The sequence below is a fragment of the Gracilinanus agilis genome, chromosome 6 (assembly GCF_016433145.1).
Source record: "Gracilinanus agilis isolate LMUSP501 chromosome 6, AgileGrace, whole genome shotgun sequence".
NCBI classification, from domain to species: Eukaryota; Metazoa; Chordata; class Mammalia; order Didelphimorphia; family Didelphidae; genus Gracilinanus; species Gracilinanus agilis.
This window is the reverse complement of record NC_058135.1, coordinates 21,593,568-21,610,186: the sequence shown is the minus strand read 5'-3', so window position 1 is coordinate 21,610,186 and position 16,619 is coordinate 21,593,568. Positions and strand designations below refer to the sequence as shown.

Genomic DNA, 16,619 nt, shown 5'->3' with positions numbered 1-16,619 from the left:
TAGTGAAAGCAAACTCCTCTATAAGTATTATATATCTGTATCTATATCCACACATATATCTATATATCTATATATATTTTTACAGCTCTCCTAGATTTTATCTATATGTATTATCTACATACCTAAACTAGCTTTTCCTCTCTATCTAAAGAGCATTTTGTGAAAATTAATGGAACACATAGAATATATGCTCATACATATATGTACTTTTTATATCTGCAAAAAAACACCTCTCCTCCTTTCCCTCCACTGAGATGGAAAGAAAAAACAAAATCCTTATTACAAACATATATAATCAATTGAAACAAATTTCCAAATTGGCCAAAACCAAAATAAATATATCACATTCTACAATCTGAATCCTTCATCTCTCTATCCAAAGGTGCATAGCATATTTTATCATTCATTCTTTGGAATTACAATTAGTCATTATGCTGATCTGAGTTTCTAATTCTTTCAAAGTTGTATATCTTTAGCATATTGTTCTCATTGTATAGATTCTCTTGCTTCTCTTCAATTCACTTTGCATTGGTTAATACAAATTTTCTTAGGTTTCTCTGAAACCATCCACTTGATTTTTTTCTAACAGCATAAAAAACTTGTTTAGCCATTCCCAAATTTATGACAACTTCCTCATATTCCCAGGGAGCAGTTAGGTCCATGATGGTGAACCTATGGAACACATGCCAGAGAAGGCATGCAGAGCATCTCTGTTGGTACCTGCACTGTCACTCACCAGAGTTCATTACTGGAAAGGCAGAGGGACTTTGGTGGAACTGCTCTCTTCCCCCTCTCTACCATGCCTGTCAACATTTTTTCACATCACCTGCCCCTCTGCCCAGTAGCCCAATGAGAACACTTACTCCTCCCCACCTCTCTTCCTAGGCTTAGGACATTCCTCACTTCATCTGCCCCTTTGCCCAGCAGCCCAATGAGAGCACTTTTTCCCCTCCCCTGTGTGGAGTAAGGGGGTGTGGCATGGCACACGATCACTAAAAAGCTCACCATTTATGGGATACAGCCAAAGTGGTACTTAGGAGAAAATTTATTTCTCTAATCACTTACATCAGTAAAATAGAGAAAGAATAAATTAATGAACTAGGCATGAACCTAAAAAAATAGAAGAAAAAGAAACAAATTAAAAATCTCCTATTAAACACTAAATTGGAAATTCTGCAAATCAGAAGTGAGATTAATAAAATTTAAAGTAAGAAAATAATCAAACTAATAAAACTAGAAGCTAGTTTTATGAAAAAATAAAATAAATAAAACATTGGTTAACTTGGTTTAAAAAAGAAGAGAATGAGACCAAATTACCAGTATCAAAATTGAAAACAATGGAAGTACCACCAATGAGAAGGAAATTAAAGTAGTTATTGGGAGTTATTTTGCCCAATTATATGCTAACAAATCTGACAATCTAAGTGAGCTGAATATTTTTAAAAATATTTTTAAAAAATTTAAAAAAATATAAATTTCCAAGTTTAACAGAAGAGGAAATAGAACACTTATTCCCATTTCAGAAATATATATATATATATATATGCCCTAAGAAAAAAATTCCAGGGCAATATGGATTCACAAATGAATTCCACCAAATATTTGAAGAACAATTTGGAAAAAAACAGCTGAAGAAGGCATTCTAATAAACCTGAATATGGTACTGAAACCTAAACCAGGAAGAGTAAAAACAGAGAAAGAAAATTATAGGCCAGTCTCATTAATTTATGCAAAAATTTTAAATAAAACATTAGCGAGGAGAGTACAGATCATAGCAAGGATCATATACTATGACCAGGTGAGATTCAGACCAGGAATGCAGGGCTGGTTCATTATTAAGAAAACAATTAGCATAATTATCTCCATCAACAACAAAACAAACAGAAACCATATAATTATTTTAATATATGCCGAAAAAGCCTTTTGCAAAATACAATATTCATTCCTATTAAAAACACTAAGAAGTATAGGGTTTAAAGGAAATTTCCTTAAAATGATAAATAGTACATATCTAGAAATACCAACAATAAAGCAAAGATGCCTATTATCACCACTTTTGTTCAGTATTATACTGGAAAAGCTAGCTAAAGCAATGGGAAGAAAGAGGAATTAGAATAGGCAATGAAAAAATAAAATTATTAGTCTTTGCATACAATATGAAAATATACTTTGAGAATTCTAAAGACTTGACTAAAAAAGCTAATTGAAATATTTAACAGCTTTAGCAAAACCACAAGATGGAAGATAAATCTGCATAAATTATTAGCATATATTTATTTTACCAGCAAACCCAGCACCAGAGATAGAAAAATAAATTCCATTTGAATTAACTGTAAATATAAAATACCTGGGGGGCTGCAAAGACAAAGACATACAATAACAACACTTTTCACAAAAAAAAAAAATAGTCAGATTTAAACAAATGGAAAAATGTTAATTGCTGTTAAGTTGATTGAGGCAATATAATAAAAATGACAATCTTACCTAAATTAATCTACTTATTCAGTATAATACCAATTGAATTGCCCTAAAATTATTTTAAAGAACTAGAAGAAAAAGTAACAAAATTCGTCTAGAACAGTGATTCCCAAAGTAAGCGCTACTGCCCTCTGGTGGGTGCTGCAGCAATTCAGGAAGGTGGTGATGGCCACAGGTGCATTTATTTTTCCTATTAATTGCTATTAAAATGTAAAAAAATTAATTTCCAGGGGGCTAAGTAATATTTTCTCTGGAAAGAAATCAAGATATCAAGAATAACAAGGGAGTAAATGCAAAAGAAATAAGAAAGAAGGAAGCCCAGGAGTTCAAGATATCAAATTGTTTTACAAAGCTGTAATCATCAAAACAATCTGTTACTGACTAAGAAACAGAGTAGTAGATCAATGGAATAGATTAGCCACACGATACATATTAGCAAAGAACCATAGTTATTTAGCGTCTGTCCAAAGTTTTTGGGACAAAAATGTCACTATTTAATAAAAACTGCTGGAAAAACTGAAAAACTGTATGGCAGAGGCTGGTTATATAGCAAAATCTCAGAGTCTTTAATAAGATAAGGTCAAAATGGATATATGATTTAGAGGTAAAGGATATTACCATTAGCAAATTAGAGAAGCATATCATAGCCTACATAAAAGATTTATGGATAAGGGAAGAATTTATGACAATACAAGAGATAAAGCATGGTAAAATGGATATTTAATTTTGATTATATTAAACTAAAAAGGTTATACACACACAAAACCAATGCATTCAAGATTAGAAGAAAAGAGAAACTGAGAAATATTTTTACAACAAATATCTCTGTTAATGGCCTTATTTTTTAAAATATGTAGATACTTGAGTCAAATTATTAAGAATATAAATCATTCCCCAATTTATAAATGATCAAGGGACACACATAGGCAGTTTTTAGATGAAGAAATCAAGGGTATAAATGACATGAAAAAATGCTCTAAATCACTCTTGATTAGAGAAATACAAATTAAAACAACTCTGATATATCACCTCATACCTATCAGATCGACTATTATGACAGAAAAGGAAAATAATAATGCTGGAGGAGATTTGGCAAAATTAGGGCACAAGTGCACTACTGGTGAGTTGAGAACTGATCCAACCATTCTAGAGAATGATTTGGAAGTATGCTCAAAGGTTTTTAAAATGTGCATAACCTTTGGCTCATTAATACCACTACTACTTTTGTATCCCAAAGATATTTTTAAAAGGCAGTAATTGTGTGTTCATACACAAATATTTGTAGCAGCTCTTTTTATGGTAGCAAAGAATTGGAAAGTGAGGTGATGTCCATCAACAGGGGAATGGCTGAAGATGTTGTGGTATATGATTTTTATGGAATACTAATGTACTATCAGAAATGATGAGAAGAATAGTCTAAGAAAATGGAATGACCTACATGAACTAATTCAAAGTGAAGTGAGCAGAACCAGGAGAACATTGTACAAGGTAACAACAATACTATATGACAAGCATTTATGAATGACAGCTGTTCTTGGCAACGCAGTGATCTGAGAAAATCCTTAAGGACTCATAATGAAAAATGCCATCTGCCTCCATGAAAACTGATGGATTCTGAATGCAGTCTGAGATATACTATATTTAACTTTATTTTTTTATTTTCATTTTGATTGTTTTGAGTTCTCTTTCATAAAATGATTAAAATGGAGAGATATTTTATACTATTACACATTTGAACTATATCAGACCTATTGCTGTCTTAGGGGGGAGAGGAGGAGAATTTGGCTCAAACTTTTTAAAAAAGGAGGATAATTAATTGTTTTTTCATATAATTAAGGAAAAAATAAAATCATAAAAAATAAACTGGCAGTTTACGGTCCATGTTCTTTGCCTTCCTCCCTCCTTTTTTACCTTCTTTACCTTCTTTACTTTATTTTTTTAAGGGGGAGAGAATCTTTATTTTTTTTAAACATTTATTAATATTCATTTTTAACATGGTTACATGATTCATGCACCTACTTTCCCTTTCACCCCCCCGCACTTCCCCCACCCATGGCCGAAGCACATTTCCACTAGTTTTATCATGTGTCCTTGATCAAGACCTATTTCCATATTGTTGGTAGTTGCATTGGTGCGGTAGTTTCGAGTCCACACCCTCAATCATGTCCACCCCGACCCATGTGTTCAAGCCGTTGTTATTTTTATATGTTTCCTCTCCTGCAGTCCTTCCTCTGAATGTGGGTAGCGTTCTTTACCATAAATCCCTCAGAATGGTCCTGGGTCATTGTATTGACAATGTACAGAGGTCCATTACATTCAATTTTACCACAGTATATCAGTCTCTGTGTATAGAGTTCTTCTGGCTCTGCTCCTTTCGCTCTGCATCTGTTCCTGGAGGTCTCTCCAGTTCCCCTGGAACTCCTCCAGTTTATTATTCCTTTTAGCACAATAGTATTCCATCACCCGCATATACCACAGTTTGTTCAGCCATTCCCCAAATGAAGGACATACCCTTCTTTTCCAATTTGTTGCCACCACAAAAAGCGCAGCTATAAATATTTTCCTACAAGTCTGTTTATCTATGATCTCTTTTGGGTACAAACCCAGCAATGGTATGGCTGGATCAAAGGGCAAGCATTCTTTTATAGCCCTTTGAGCATGATTCCAAATTGCCAGCCAGAATGGCTGGATCAGTTCACAGCTCCACCAGCAATGCATTAATGTCCCAATTTTGCCACATCCCCTCCAACATTTATTACTCTCCCCTTCTTTCATTTTAGCCAATCTGCTAAGTGTGAGGTGATACCTCAGAGTTGTTTTGATTTGCATTTCTCTAATTATTAGAGATTTGGAACACTTTCTCATGTGCTTATTGATAGTTTTGATTTCTTTACCTGAAAATTGCTTATTCATGTCTCTTGCCCATTTATTAATTGGGGAATGGCTTGATTTTTTATACAATTGCTTTAACTCCTTGTATATTTGAGTAATTAGATCCCTGTCAGAGTTTTTCGTTATAAAGATTTTTTCCCAATTTGTTGTTTCCCTTCTGATTTTGACTACATTGTTTTTGTTTGTACAAAAGCCTTTTAGTTTAAAATAATCAAAACCATTTAATTTACATTTTGTAATTTTCTCTCACTCTTGCTTGGTTTTAAAATCTTTCCTTTCCCAGAGATCCTTCTTTACTTTATGACAGATAATATGATATAGGTTATACAAGGACCCATTCATTGAGATTATTTTTAAATCATCCAGTTTGCAAACTCCTTCCTAATTACCTACATTAAAAGTAAATACCACTTGTAACAAGAAGCAAATTTGTAGATACATTAATTAAGACATAATTTGCAAGAAAGGTCATTTTAACATCATTCCGTCAATTCTAAAAACTCAAACAGACAAAAATGTATCCAATATAGTATAAGTAGCATTGACAAGATAAAAAGACAGAAACATGACACAATATTTATAAAAGAACTTATACAATATCAGAAAGCTGAAATAATAAAGTTTCACTCATCCTATTTATGTCCAACCTAAATTTTGCTGGGTAAAGCAATTCTGACTTTTTTGAAGCACCATCTATGGTGGTGTCTATGAGGCCTCTCCTTCTCTAATGATAGTTATTCCCTTTGAACCAAAAGGTAAAAAAAAAAAACAAACACTAATCTTAATGATTGTAACTGTGGAAGAGGGGTTGAGAGGATCTGGCTATTCAGAGCCAGAGAGAGAATAGCGTATTTGCCTTGGAAAAAGTTGAATATAAGACTAAGGATCGTCCTTTCTCAGTAGTTTACATAGGCAAGGATGCAGCACAGACTCACTACAACCTTCAAAGCTTTGAGCTTGAGGATGCCTAGACTCTGTGGCCGAGGAAGAAAAAAATATATATGTGAGCAATTAATCAGTTAAAAATGGAGGGGGACAATATTAAGAAATTAAGCATAAGACAATCGAAGGAAAAGACTAAATGGCAAAAATATCAATAGATAAAAAATGGGAATGACTAGACAAATACACCAAAAATAAGAATCATAAATAAGTAAAAAAATGAGTAAGGATTGACACAAAACCAAAACACAATGAAGAATCAATTAATAAACCAACCATCATTTATAAAGAACTTACTTTGTGCCAGATATTGATGACATAGACAAAAATGAAATAGTTTCTGCCCTCAAATATCTTACATTTTATTTAGCAAACCAACATGTATACTTACTGATATTTTCAAAATGCATACAAAATAAATAAAAGATAATTTAGTGGTGGTAGGCATTAGTAATTTGGGAATAAGGAAATGCCTCATGTAGGAGGTAGTTAGGAAAGTAGGAGATTTCAAGAGATGGAAGTGAAAAGAAAGCCCATGTCTTACCTGATTTCAACTCCATATAAAAAGATGCTCTTCCCAGGTTAAACTCACAATTTTTAATCTTACTGCTATAGTGCTAACTCTAGCCTAGATTGACTCCATCTCTATATCCCCCTCCCCTCATCAAACTCTTCTCAATTCCTTCCTTTTGGAGGTCAAGAATGAGATTCTCATATCAACCCACCTTTAAAATACTGACCTACCTGTTTCCAACTCCAATGAACACAGGACTGGGAATGGACAGATGGAGATGGATACAAATGACATTGTAAAGATATAATTGATAAGACTTTACAACTGACTTTATATGTAGGGGTGAGAGAGAATAAGGAATTAAGCATAATCCCAAGGTTGTAAACATGGGTGACATTGGAAGAAGTAGAGTTTGGAAGAGGACTAGACTTTTGGGAAAAGGTATGAGTTCTGTTTTAGAAATGTTTAGTTTTACAAATATTTGGGATATCCAAATTAAGATGTCTAAGCAATTAGTGATGCAATACTGAAGCTCAGGAAAGAGATCTGAGAGTAATTTTGCTGGAGCAAATAATCAAAACAATGGAAATTCATGAACCAAAGAAAAAGAGTTTATAGAGAGAAGAAGGCCTATTACAAAGCCTTAAGGAACAAACATAGTTTTGATGATTATAGAATAAAGTGAGAATGAGAAGTAAGACAACTAGGCATAGCAGATGAGGCAAAAATCTATAGAGAAATGTATATCCAGGAGTACATAGTGGTAAGCAGTGTCAAATGCTACTGATAGGAAAAGGAAGACAATTGGATTTGGAAACAAAGGCAACATTGATAACATTGGAGAGATCCATTACAGCTGAGTGATGATGGTAAAAGCCAGATTGCAAGAGGATGAAAATTGAACGAGAGATGTCAAAGAGAGACAGCAAACAGATAGCTTTATCTAGGAGTTTGTTCTATAAAATTATAAAAGATAGGAACTATATTTGAGATGATGGTTGGATAAAGTAAAGTGTTATTTTTTAAGATGAGAAAAAGAAAGTGAGCCAAAACAACAATGAAAAAAGTCATAACTATTCAGAGGTTATGGGACAAGAGGGAAAAGACAGAATAATTTAAAGAAAAATAAAACATTATTAAAAGATGTTAGAATTAAATCATATTGGAAATCAGTTATTAAGATAAGAAATAAGATTCACTGTAAGAAACAATGAGCAGATTAATTTTTTTAAACTTGAAAAGAACTATAGGAGATAATGAAGAGTGAAAAAAGTAGAACCAAGTTCATATATAAATCACATTAACATTTAACAATCCACCTACTGATTAGATCCTCCCAGAGCAAGGCTGTCTTAAGTTTGTATCTCTAATGATATCCTGAGAGGTTGTGGGATTTCCTCTAACATCACTTTCTTCATTTCCAATTCCATTGTATTTGTGCCAATATCAATTTCTAGTTATGGGTATCTTAAGATAATTTAAATAACTAATACAATTAAATTTTACAAAAATTAAATATATATGTACATATATTTATAAATGTAAATTGGCATTCTCTCTCTAAATCAAAATCTCAGTGTTTAGTGTTCTATTACTACCATTGTGCTTAGTTTTCATCCTTAGTCCATAGACTAATCCGCCTGATTTCTTATGTCCATATAGCTTTTCAGTTTAAGCTATCATCAGTTACTTAAATGTATTTCTCCTTGGGCTGCTCTCTTTTCCCCCAAGTACTATCTAGCTATGTGATCTCAGCAACTTCCATTGATTCAAGTATTGATATTTCTATAGATAAATCCAAGATTGCATATCTCTTCTAAGACACTACTTTCACAATTGTATTTCTTTTTTTCTCATTTTATTTTTATTTTTAAATATTTTTCCATCTTTACCTGATTCATTTTCCTTCCCTCCCCTCTTCCCTCTCCAGTCTCAGAGTTGACAAATAATTCCATTGGGTTGTACAAAGGTTATCATATGATACCTGTAGCCCCCAGTAGTAAGAGCAGGCCCCAATAAAATCAAAGCCATCAGCTAGGAATCGCAAAGCATATGGTCTGCTCCCCAGCATGAGAAAAGCAAACTTTCCCCCCTCCCCAAATACTAGATATCCTGCCAAGAAAATTACTGATGCATTAGTTCTGTGAGAAGAACATATAGTATTCTGTACAAAACTGGGTCATACATTGACATGCTGAATTGACATGTTACCTGTGATTTATTATCCTATGGAAAACTCTGCTTAGAGCCATGGAGATAATCTAAATCCATTGTCTCCATCGTGTAAATCATTACTAACTATCGTTCCAGCAAAAGGCTTACTTAATCCCTTAGCCTACGCCATTTTCCCTAATAAAGTATGTATCCCAAAGAATTAAACTTTGTTAACACCCAGCAAGAGGATGTCTGTGTGTCTGATCCATCAGTCAGGTGGTTCTCCTGTAATCCCAGAGTCATTTTTCTCCTCCTGGTTCGATGACTCATGAATAATTTGTCAAGCAGAACTTGACAGAACTGATTTTATTGGAGCCTACTCTCACTACTGGGGGCTAAAGATACCTATTTCCATATTATTCATTTTTGCTATACAGTGAGCTTTTACAGCTGAAACCCTAAAACACATACCCATATATACATGTGAAAAGTGATACCATATATTTTTCTTTTTCATTTCTACTCCCATAGTACTTTCTCTCAATATAGTTAACATTCTTTCCCATAAGTAGTTCAGGAGTGTCCTGGCTTGATGCATTGCTACTACTAGCTAAGTCCATTACATTGAATTGTTCCACAATGTTTTACTTTCTGTGTAAAATGTTCTTCTGGTTCTGCTCATTTCACTTTGCATCAGTTCATTGAGATTCTTCCAATTCATATAGAAATCCTCCAGATCATCATTTCTTAATATAAGGAAAATGATCAACATCATCAATTATATCAATAGCAAAAGTAATAAAACCATACGATTATATCACTTGATGGAGAAAAAGGTTCACATCAAAAATTACCTATTGGACATTTCCAGTGTTCAATGTTCTATGAGTATCTCAAACTCAGCATTTTAAAATAGAATCCCTCCTGCCCCACAACCCTGATCTACTTTCATCTGAACTTCTACTTGTTTTTCAGGAGAACCATATCACTCCTCACACTCAGGTTTGCAATCTTGATTTTACTCAATTTTTATCTTTATCAAGTCTTATTTTATCTCTAGATCTCATAAACATTCCTCTTTCTCTCCACTCACATGGCCATCACTGTATTTCAGACACTCAACACTTCTCACCAGCACTATGGCAGTAGCTTCCACAGTATGAGGCTCCATCTTGCTTTTCTCCTCTCTTTGATCCATATTCTAGAAAACTGACAAAATGATTTATCTATAACATATTTCCGACCATGTGATTTCTCTGTTCAATAAACTTCTGTAGTTCCCCATTACCTCTAGCATCAAATAAAAACTCATCTTGCATTTAAAACTCTTTACAACCTACTTTTCCAGGCTTATCATCTGCTACTCCACTATATTTCGTCTCTTGTCTACCTAATGGTTTATCTAAACTGGCTTTATTTATAATCCTCACACAGGGCACTATTGGAATTCAAGTTATGTCAAATCACTAAGTTTTTTTAAACATCTACTATGTGCCCAGCACTGTACTAAGTTCTGTACTAAACCATATGGTGAATGAAAAGAACACTAAAAGGAAATTAAATCAATTCTTTTGATTATTCTCATTCATTAAGGGCAGAAGATGGAATATATCTTCATCTTCTCAATAGATAGTTGACAGACTATGGAAATTTGTCACATTATTTTGTTAATTGTTTTGTTTCTTGTTTTCTCTTGTTGCAAGGGAGGATTCAGTGGTACATAGTGAGGTGCAGTATATCAGCAAATAACTTTGGTAAAGGAACTAAAGACATCATTAATATCATTAAAACTTCAAAATCACAAAAAATAATTAACATACTAATTATAAAGATGGAATTTATATCTTCATGTAAGGCAATTTAAAAATTTTTATTTGTAAATGTCAAAATAAGTTTGTTGATCCACTTGTTTACATTTAGAAAAAAGAATTTTAAATCAATAATGCATAGTAGAGTAGAATATTTATCTTGAATCAGAAAACCTGAGGTCAAATGTGTGATCTTGAACAAGTCATTTAATTCCTTTGGGCCTCAGTTCGCTCATCTATAAAATGTAAAGGTTGTATTAGATAACTTCTAATATCTCTTCCAGCTCTAGATCCATGATTTTGTGAACCTATGAGCCTAAGAAGAATAAGGCCAGCTGTATAGGTAAAGTGAGAGGTCTTTTATCCTGATTATTGCATTTCATATCCATGAAATATTAAAACTAGCATAGAGGAAGTCCACTAGCATGTTGGAGAGACCCTTTACAGACCATGTTATAAATAGCATAGGAATTATGAGAAGGTACAGATGCTTTGTGAATTATACAACTATAGAGTAACAAATCATCAAAGTATAAATTTGTTAACAGCAAAATTCTATGTATTGAATTGCCTCATGAGAATTACCTGTATATTATTATCTCCTATTTTCCTTCCTACTCATCATCATTTATCTGTTACCTTAGCAACCTCTCAAACTGCTATTTTATCTTTGTGAAGGAAGCTCCCAAATCATGAGTCTAAACAAGCTTCTGCATCCCAGCCAAACCATGAATTAATAAATTGGCAGGATAAAATAGTGTTGTACAACCTCCCCCAGATTCACACCTGCCAACTTTCTATGTAGATATAGCTCAAAGTTTCTGGCAATGCGTTAGGTTTGGATTGACTGATTTTTTTTCCATTTGAGAAATCCTCTGCTAATAATGTATAAAGCACTCCATGCTAACCAAACCTCCACTGGCTTTTCATCAAAGCGATTTTGTAGATCCAAATGATGGTGCCAACAGAATAATACTGACCAGAAAATGCATTTAAATTTTCTTTCTTCCACTTTTCACCTTTCCTAACTATCACAATTACCACTTCCACAAAGCTTAGATTTTGCTAAAAACTTTGAAAATATCTTTATCTTTCCTGTGACTAGTTATGTCTTTTTGTTTTAGGAAGAGAAAACAACATTTCAGATATGATCTTCAAAATGGCTGCCTCCTATTTACAAAAGGAATTTTTTTTGCTTTATTAAGAAGCAAAGTAAGGCACAACAAAACTGTTAGGGAAGATAAGACAGACAATGAAATAAACTGCAGTGGACTGATCCTGTGGAGAGGGGTTAATGAGCCAAAGTGGCTGGCTGGAAACAGAACTGACTGCCAAACCCGGCATGGCCACAAAAGGCTCTGCCATGAAGAGGCTCCACCATGTGCTAATAATGCAGAGGGGGGTCTCAGGCCAGAAAAGTGCCAAATACAGTTGTAGTGTGGAATAATAACAGTGTTCAGGATAATACACAGTGGCAGATTCCATTTAATGACATTCCATTTAACAAACATTGATCAGGTATCTAATTTTTTACAAGGCACTATTGCATTAGGATGGAAGTGTGGATGAAAAATATTTTGATTTTAGATTTTATTGTTATTCTAAATTTCTGTTGAGAAAATGATCTTTACCAAAACTATTTCTCAATTTATAATCTTAGAGTGTTGTTAGGAGCCTTGTAAAGTTAAGCAATTTTCTCAGTCAAAGAGAGCTTGTGTCAGAAATAGAATTTGAACCCAAGCTTGCTCTCTATCCAGTCTATGACTATGCTTCACTGATACTGAAAATACAAAGTAAAAAATAAAACATTCCTTATCTTCAAGTTTATATTTTGATATAATATGATGTCATCATAGAATCTTATAGAAAACTTTCCTCTTATGTTAGAACTCTAAATGACTTTAACATAAAATGGCATTAATAAGCAACAAAATAAATTTAACATTTATTTTAGGTGTGGTGGTGAGGTGAAGAGGAGTGAGCCTCATATGTGCAGAAAGGCTCACATGTGGCAAAGGGGAATATCATGGACTGGTTGGGGAGGGGAGAAAGAATTGATATCTCTGGCATTTTCTTCTCTAAGGGAAGTTTTCATTCATACCAGGAGGGGAAGAAGAAGATTGGGGCTGAAGCCACCACTCTGCTCACCAGAGAACAAAGAAGGGATACTGAGATAGAAGTATATCTATCTTCTTCCTTATATATCGTTCATCTAGGGGGCATGATTGAATTTGGGCTAATTCTTGACTGCCTTATCATTTAGGAGGAAGGGGAAGTAGAATCTCTATATCTAAAGCATGTTGCTTTTCCTATTTAATATCAACCACACAATGAACACATATAGGGAATAGCAAAGAAATTCATTTTTTCAAATTGCAGCAAAAGAGTAATCAAAGAAGGAATGTATGGAAGAACACATGCCGGAATGAAGGAGCCCTTCCATTGGAAGCAAGGTAACTCAATTCAACCAAAAGAGAGTGTTATGGATGAAAATACCAAGGTGAAACTACCCCAAATCTCTAGAGAGGCAAGTTGGAATAGGAATGTGATAGAAATGAGGTAGCTCCTCATATCTTTTCAGACTATTTTCCTGCAGTAAACTCAAATGGGATTGGCTTTTACCTTCTCTCCAAGTCAGGAACACCAGAAATAATTCACTCAAAGGGAGATTTGAAACTTGAACAGTTTCAAAGGGAACTGGCCATGAAGAATCCCAAAGGAGGACTCAAGGAAGACTCTCATTTGGACATTCTCAAGAAGGGATGATGAAAGCTGGAGTTCTCTCACTTCTCACCAACTCTGCCCTGCTACTTATACAAGAAAGGACATCCACCTCTATCAATAAGGAGGAAGTTCCATGCCGATGGGCTTGGGGACAGAGGTTACCCTAGGATTCTTAATACTTTTTGTGCCATGGACCCCTTTGGCAGTCTGATGAAACCTAGAAAGCAGAGTTGTAAAATATGCTGTTGGAAGTCTACAACATTGTGGCAGAGCCAGTTGAACATGCCGTTGGGTACAAATACATGCAAACGGATACAAAGGATCCATACTGAAATATTATCCCTCTTCAGAGAGTACTGATGAATTCTTGAGTATAGCTTGAATCATTTTTTCACTTTATTTTCTGTTGTATATTTATCATTTCTTTTGCAACATAGCTAATATGGAAATAAATTTTGCATGACTTCACATGTATAATACAATTGCCATCATGTTGCCTAACTTCTCAAAGAAGAGTGGGAGAGATTTTAAAATTCATATTTTAAAAAAAGTTAAAATATTTTTAAAAAGACATGGGAAAATATCTAGCAAAATAAATAAGATATGAATAATTAAAATGCCATTGGGAAATATTTTAAAACGTAAATAGAAATACAATAAAATACAGATGAGATTATATTTTAAAATGAAGTCAAAATGAGGTCCACAAGAATCCTTACTTAGAGATTAATGGTCCCCAATGCTATTTGATTTTCACTCCATTACTATAGATGTCAAAATGTTTTTTTTAAATACAAGTAAAATACATAGAATTGTAAAAGAAACCAATTATACTGAAAACTATTAGTCAAAAATAACTTATTTTAAGTTCATGAACACTAGGTTTAAAACTCCTGTCTTACTAATCAGATGAAATCACTTTCTTTTCCTTGAGAAAATCATTAAGATAATACATTACCCACATTCTTAAAAACTACTTGTTCCATGATATTTCAGCCTTTATCAGATTGTTTTTTTAACTTAACTCACAGCTCTTTGGGCATAAAAGTCATATACATTCAGATGTCCTCAATGGTAAACACAGTGTCTTGCACACAGTAGCTATTTAACAAATGTACCAATCAAACTAAAATTACTTCTTGAATGTGAATGTGGTGCTCTAGTAAAATTTTTTTAATCTTAATATGTTCCTATCACATTGATGATCTGTGCCTTGGGCAGATAATGCTATTAATAAATTTTCTGTCTCTTTTTAAAAAGGGATTTTTGCTAGTATTGTTAATTTATTTTTGGTTAAGTACAAGCTAACCAGAATTGAATGTCATTTAAAAGTACCTTTTTGATGGTATCCAGCATGGACCTCCCTCCTTGCCAGGGCTTAGAGTTCTTTCTGATACATGTCAAACTTGCCATGCTATGCCACTTCCGGTCTTCTAACTTCTTGTGAAAAGCATTGGCAAGCAGAAGGACTGTGTCATATATGTAAAGATTTGAGATCTGAAAAAAAAATTACACTGATCATTAAACTTGTTGATATGAACTTCTCTATTAACTGTGTGGGCAATTCAAAGTCTTAGAATTTGTACTATGGCTCAACTGGTTGATTTATTTGGTTATAGAAGCAGAATTCTTGACCTTTACTTGATTGTGTGCCAGTCTATTTCTGTGTATAATAAAATTTTGGAGGGAGAGAAAGGGAAATTATCTTGTATTAGATCTCAGAAAGTAATTACTTTAAAAATATTCAAGTCAATTATTTAGCAACTCGTTTTCTAGTAAATGTTGAGTTTAAATGGTATTTGGATTCCAGGTATGTAGATGGTAGAATATGATCCTCATTTTGCAAATGGTATAAATGTTATAGGAAATAGACATCTCTGGGTTGCATACCCTTGTGTGTGTGTGTGTGTGTGTGTGTGTGTGTGTGTGTGTGTGTGTGTGTGTGTAAAAGGGAGAAAAGCAAAGACACATAGCAACCCATTGCAATGATTGCAGATTTAAACACAATTTGGAAAAAAAAATTCAGGGAGCACACTGTGCCAACTGATTGAAAAGCATGAGATATTTTTCATCTCCTGTATAAAGTAAAGATTTATTTGAACTGATATCTAGTGAATTATTGTTGTACTTGGGTACTACCAAGGACCATTAACAAATTATTGTTAAAAAAAAAAACCTATCTTTTCCAAAGTATTCTATAAGTCACTTAGAAACCTCACATCAATAAGGATCCAATAACAAAGAGAATAGTTAGCTTCACAAAGCAAAAACCTAACACAAAATCAAATGTGATGATTTAATATAGCCAAGAAAATTGATTCTTCTCTGAAGTAATTATTTTTATTTTGTCAGTTTCTTTAGAGGTTCAAATTATCAATGCTTCTCATAGCAAAGGAAATGCATTGATTAGGAATATTCTTCGATATCCCTTACCTGTGAAGAGGTATAAGGAAAGTAGGTAGTAGAATACTGTTGTGGCTTCTTCCCTCTCCATATCTGGATTGTCAATTGTGACTTGATATGCTATTTCATGTGTAGAAGAATTATTTTGAATTTTTAAGACTGGATAGGTGGCATGTGCAGCAAATTGTGCCCTATTTTACCACTCATGTGTACATCTTTAATCATTTATATTTGTTAACATGCTAATCTTTATATGACAGTTTTGGTCCAGAATTTTTTTTAATGACCTTTCTTTTTCTTTTTCTCTCTAAACAGAACTTAACATGCATTCATTTTGAAATATAGGATTTAATATTATCCTTAAGGTATTAAGATTGACTTTCCCCCAGATAATTCATGGAGCGACTAGCTACTTTTTCTCTAACTTGTTTTATAGAGAATTAATCTGAATTAACTGAGCAATTTATGCATTTCCCCAATTTGTAATTGACTAAGTAGCTCCCAGAAAGCCAACACAATAAGATCATTGGTAACAGAAAATCAATCATCTATGATTAGTAAATGTTTCACTTTCTATTAAAATTACATTTTTCCAAGACAAACAATTCATATTAATATCAGACAGAAGGCATTTGGAGTAGTTCATTTACAGAATATATCTTAATTTAGAGTCATATGACTGAGCCTATATTAGAACTTAAATA

At 33.4% G+C, this 16,619-nt stretch overlaps 1 protein-coding gene across 1 annotated transcript in view; it reads right to left on the bottom strand.

The window, feature by feature from the left end:
• GRID2 (glutamate ionotropic receptor delta type subunit 2) overlaps positions 1-16,619 on the bottom strand; it is a 1,498,284-nt gene that overhangs the window by 651,746 nt on the left and 829,919 nt on the right. The window contains exon 7 of the mRNA XM_044681588.1: positions 14,848-15,009. Coding sequence (XP_044537523.1) covers positions 14,848-15,009 — 162 coding nt within the window. The remainder of the gene's footprint in view (positions 1-14,847; positions 15,010-16,619) is intronic.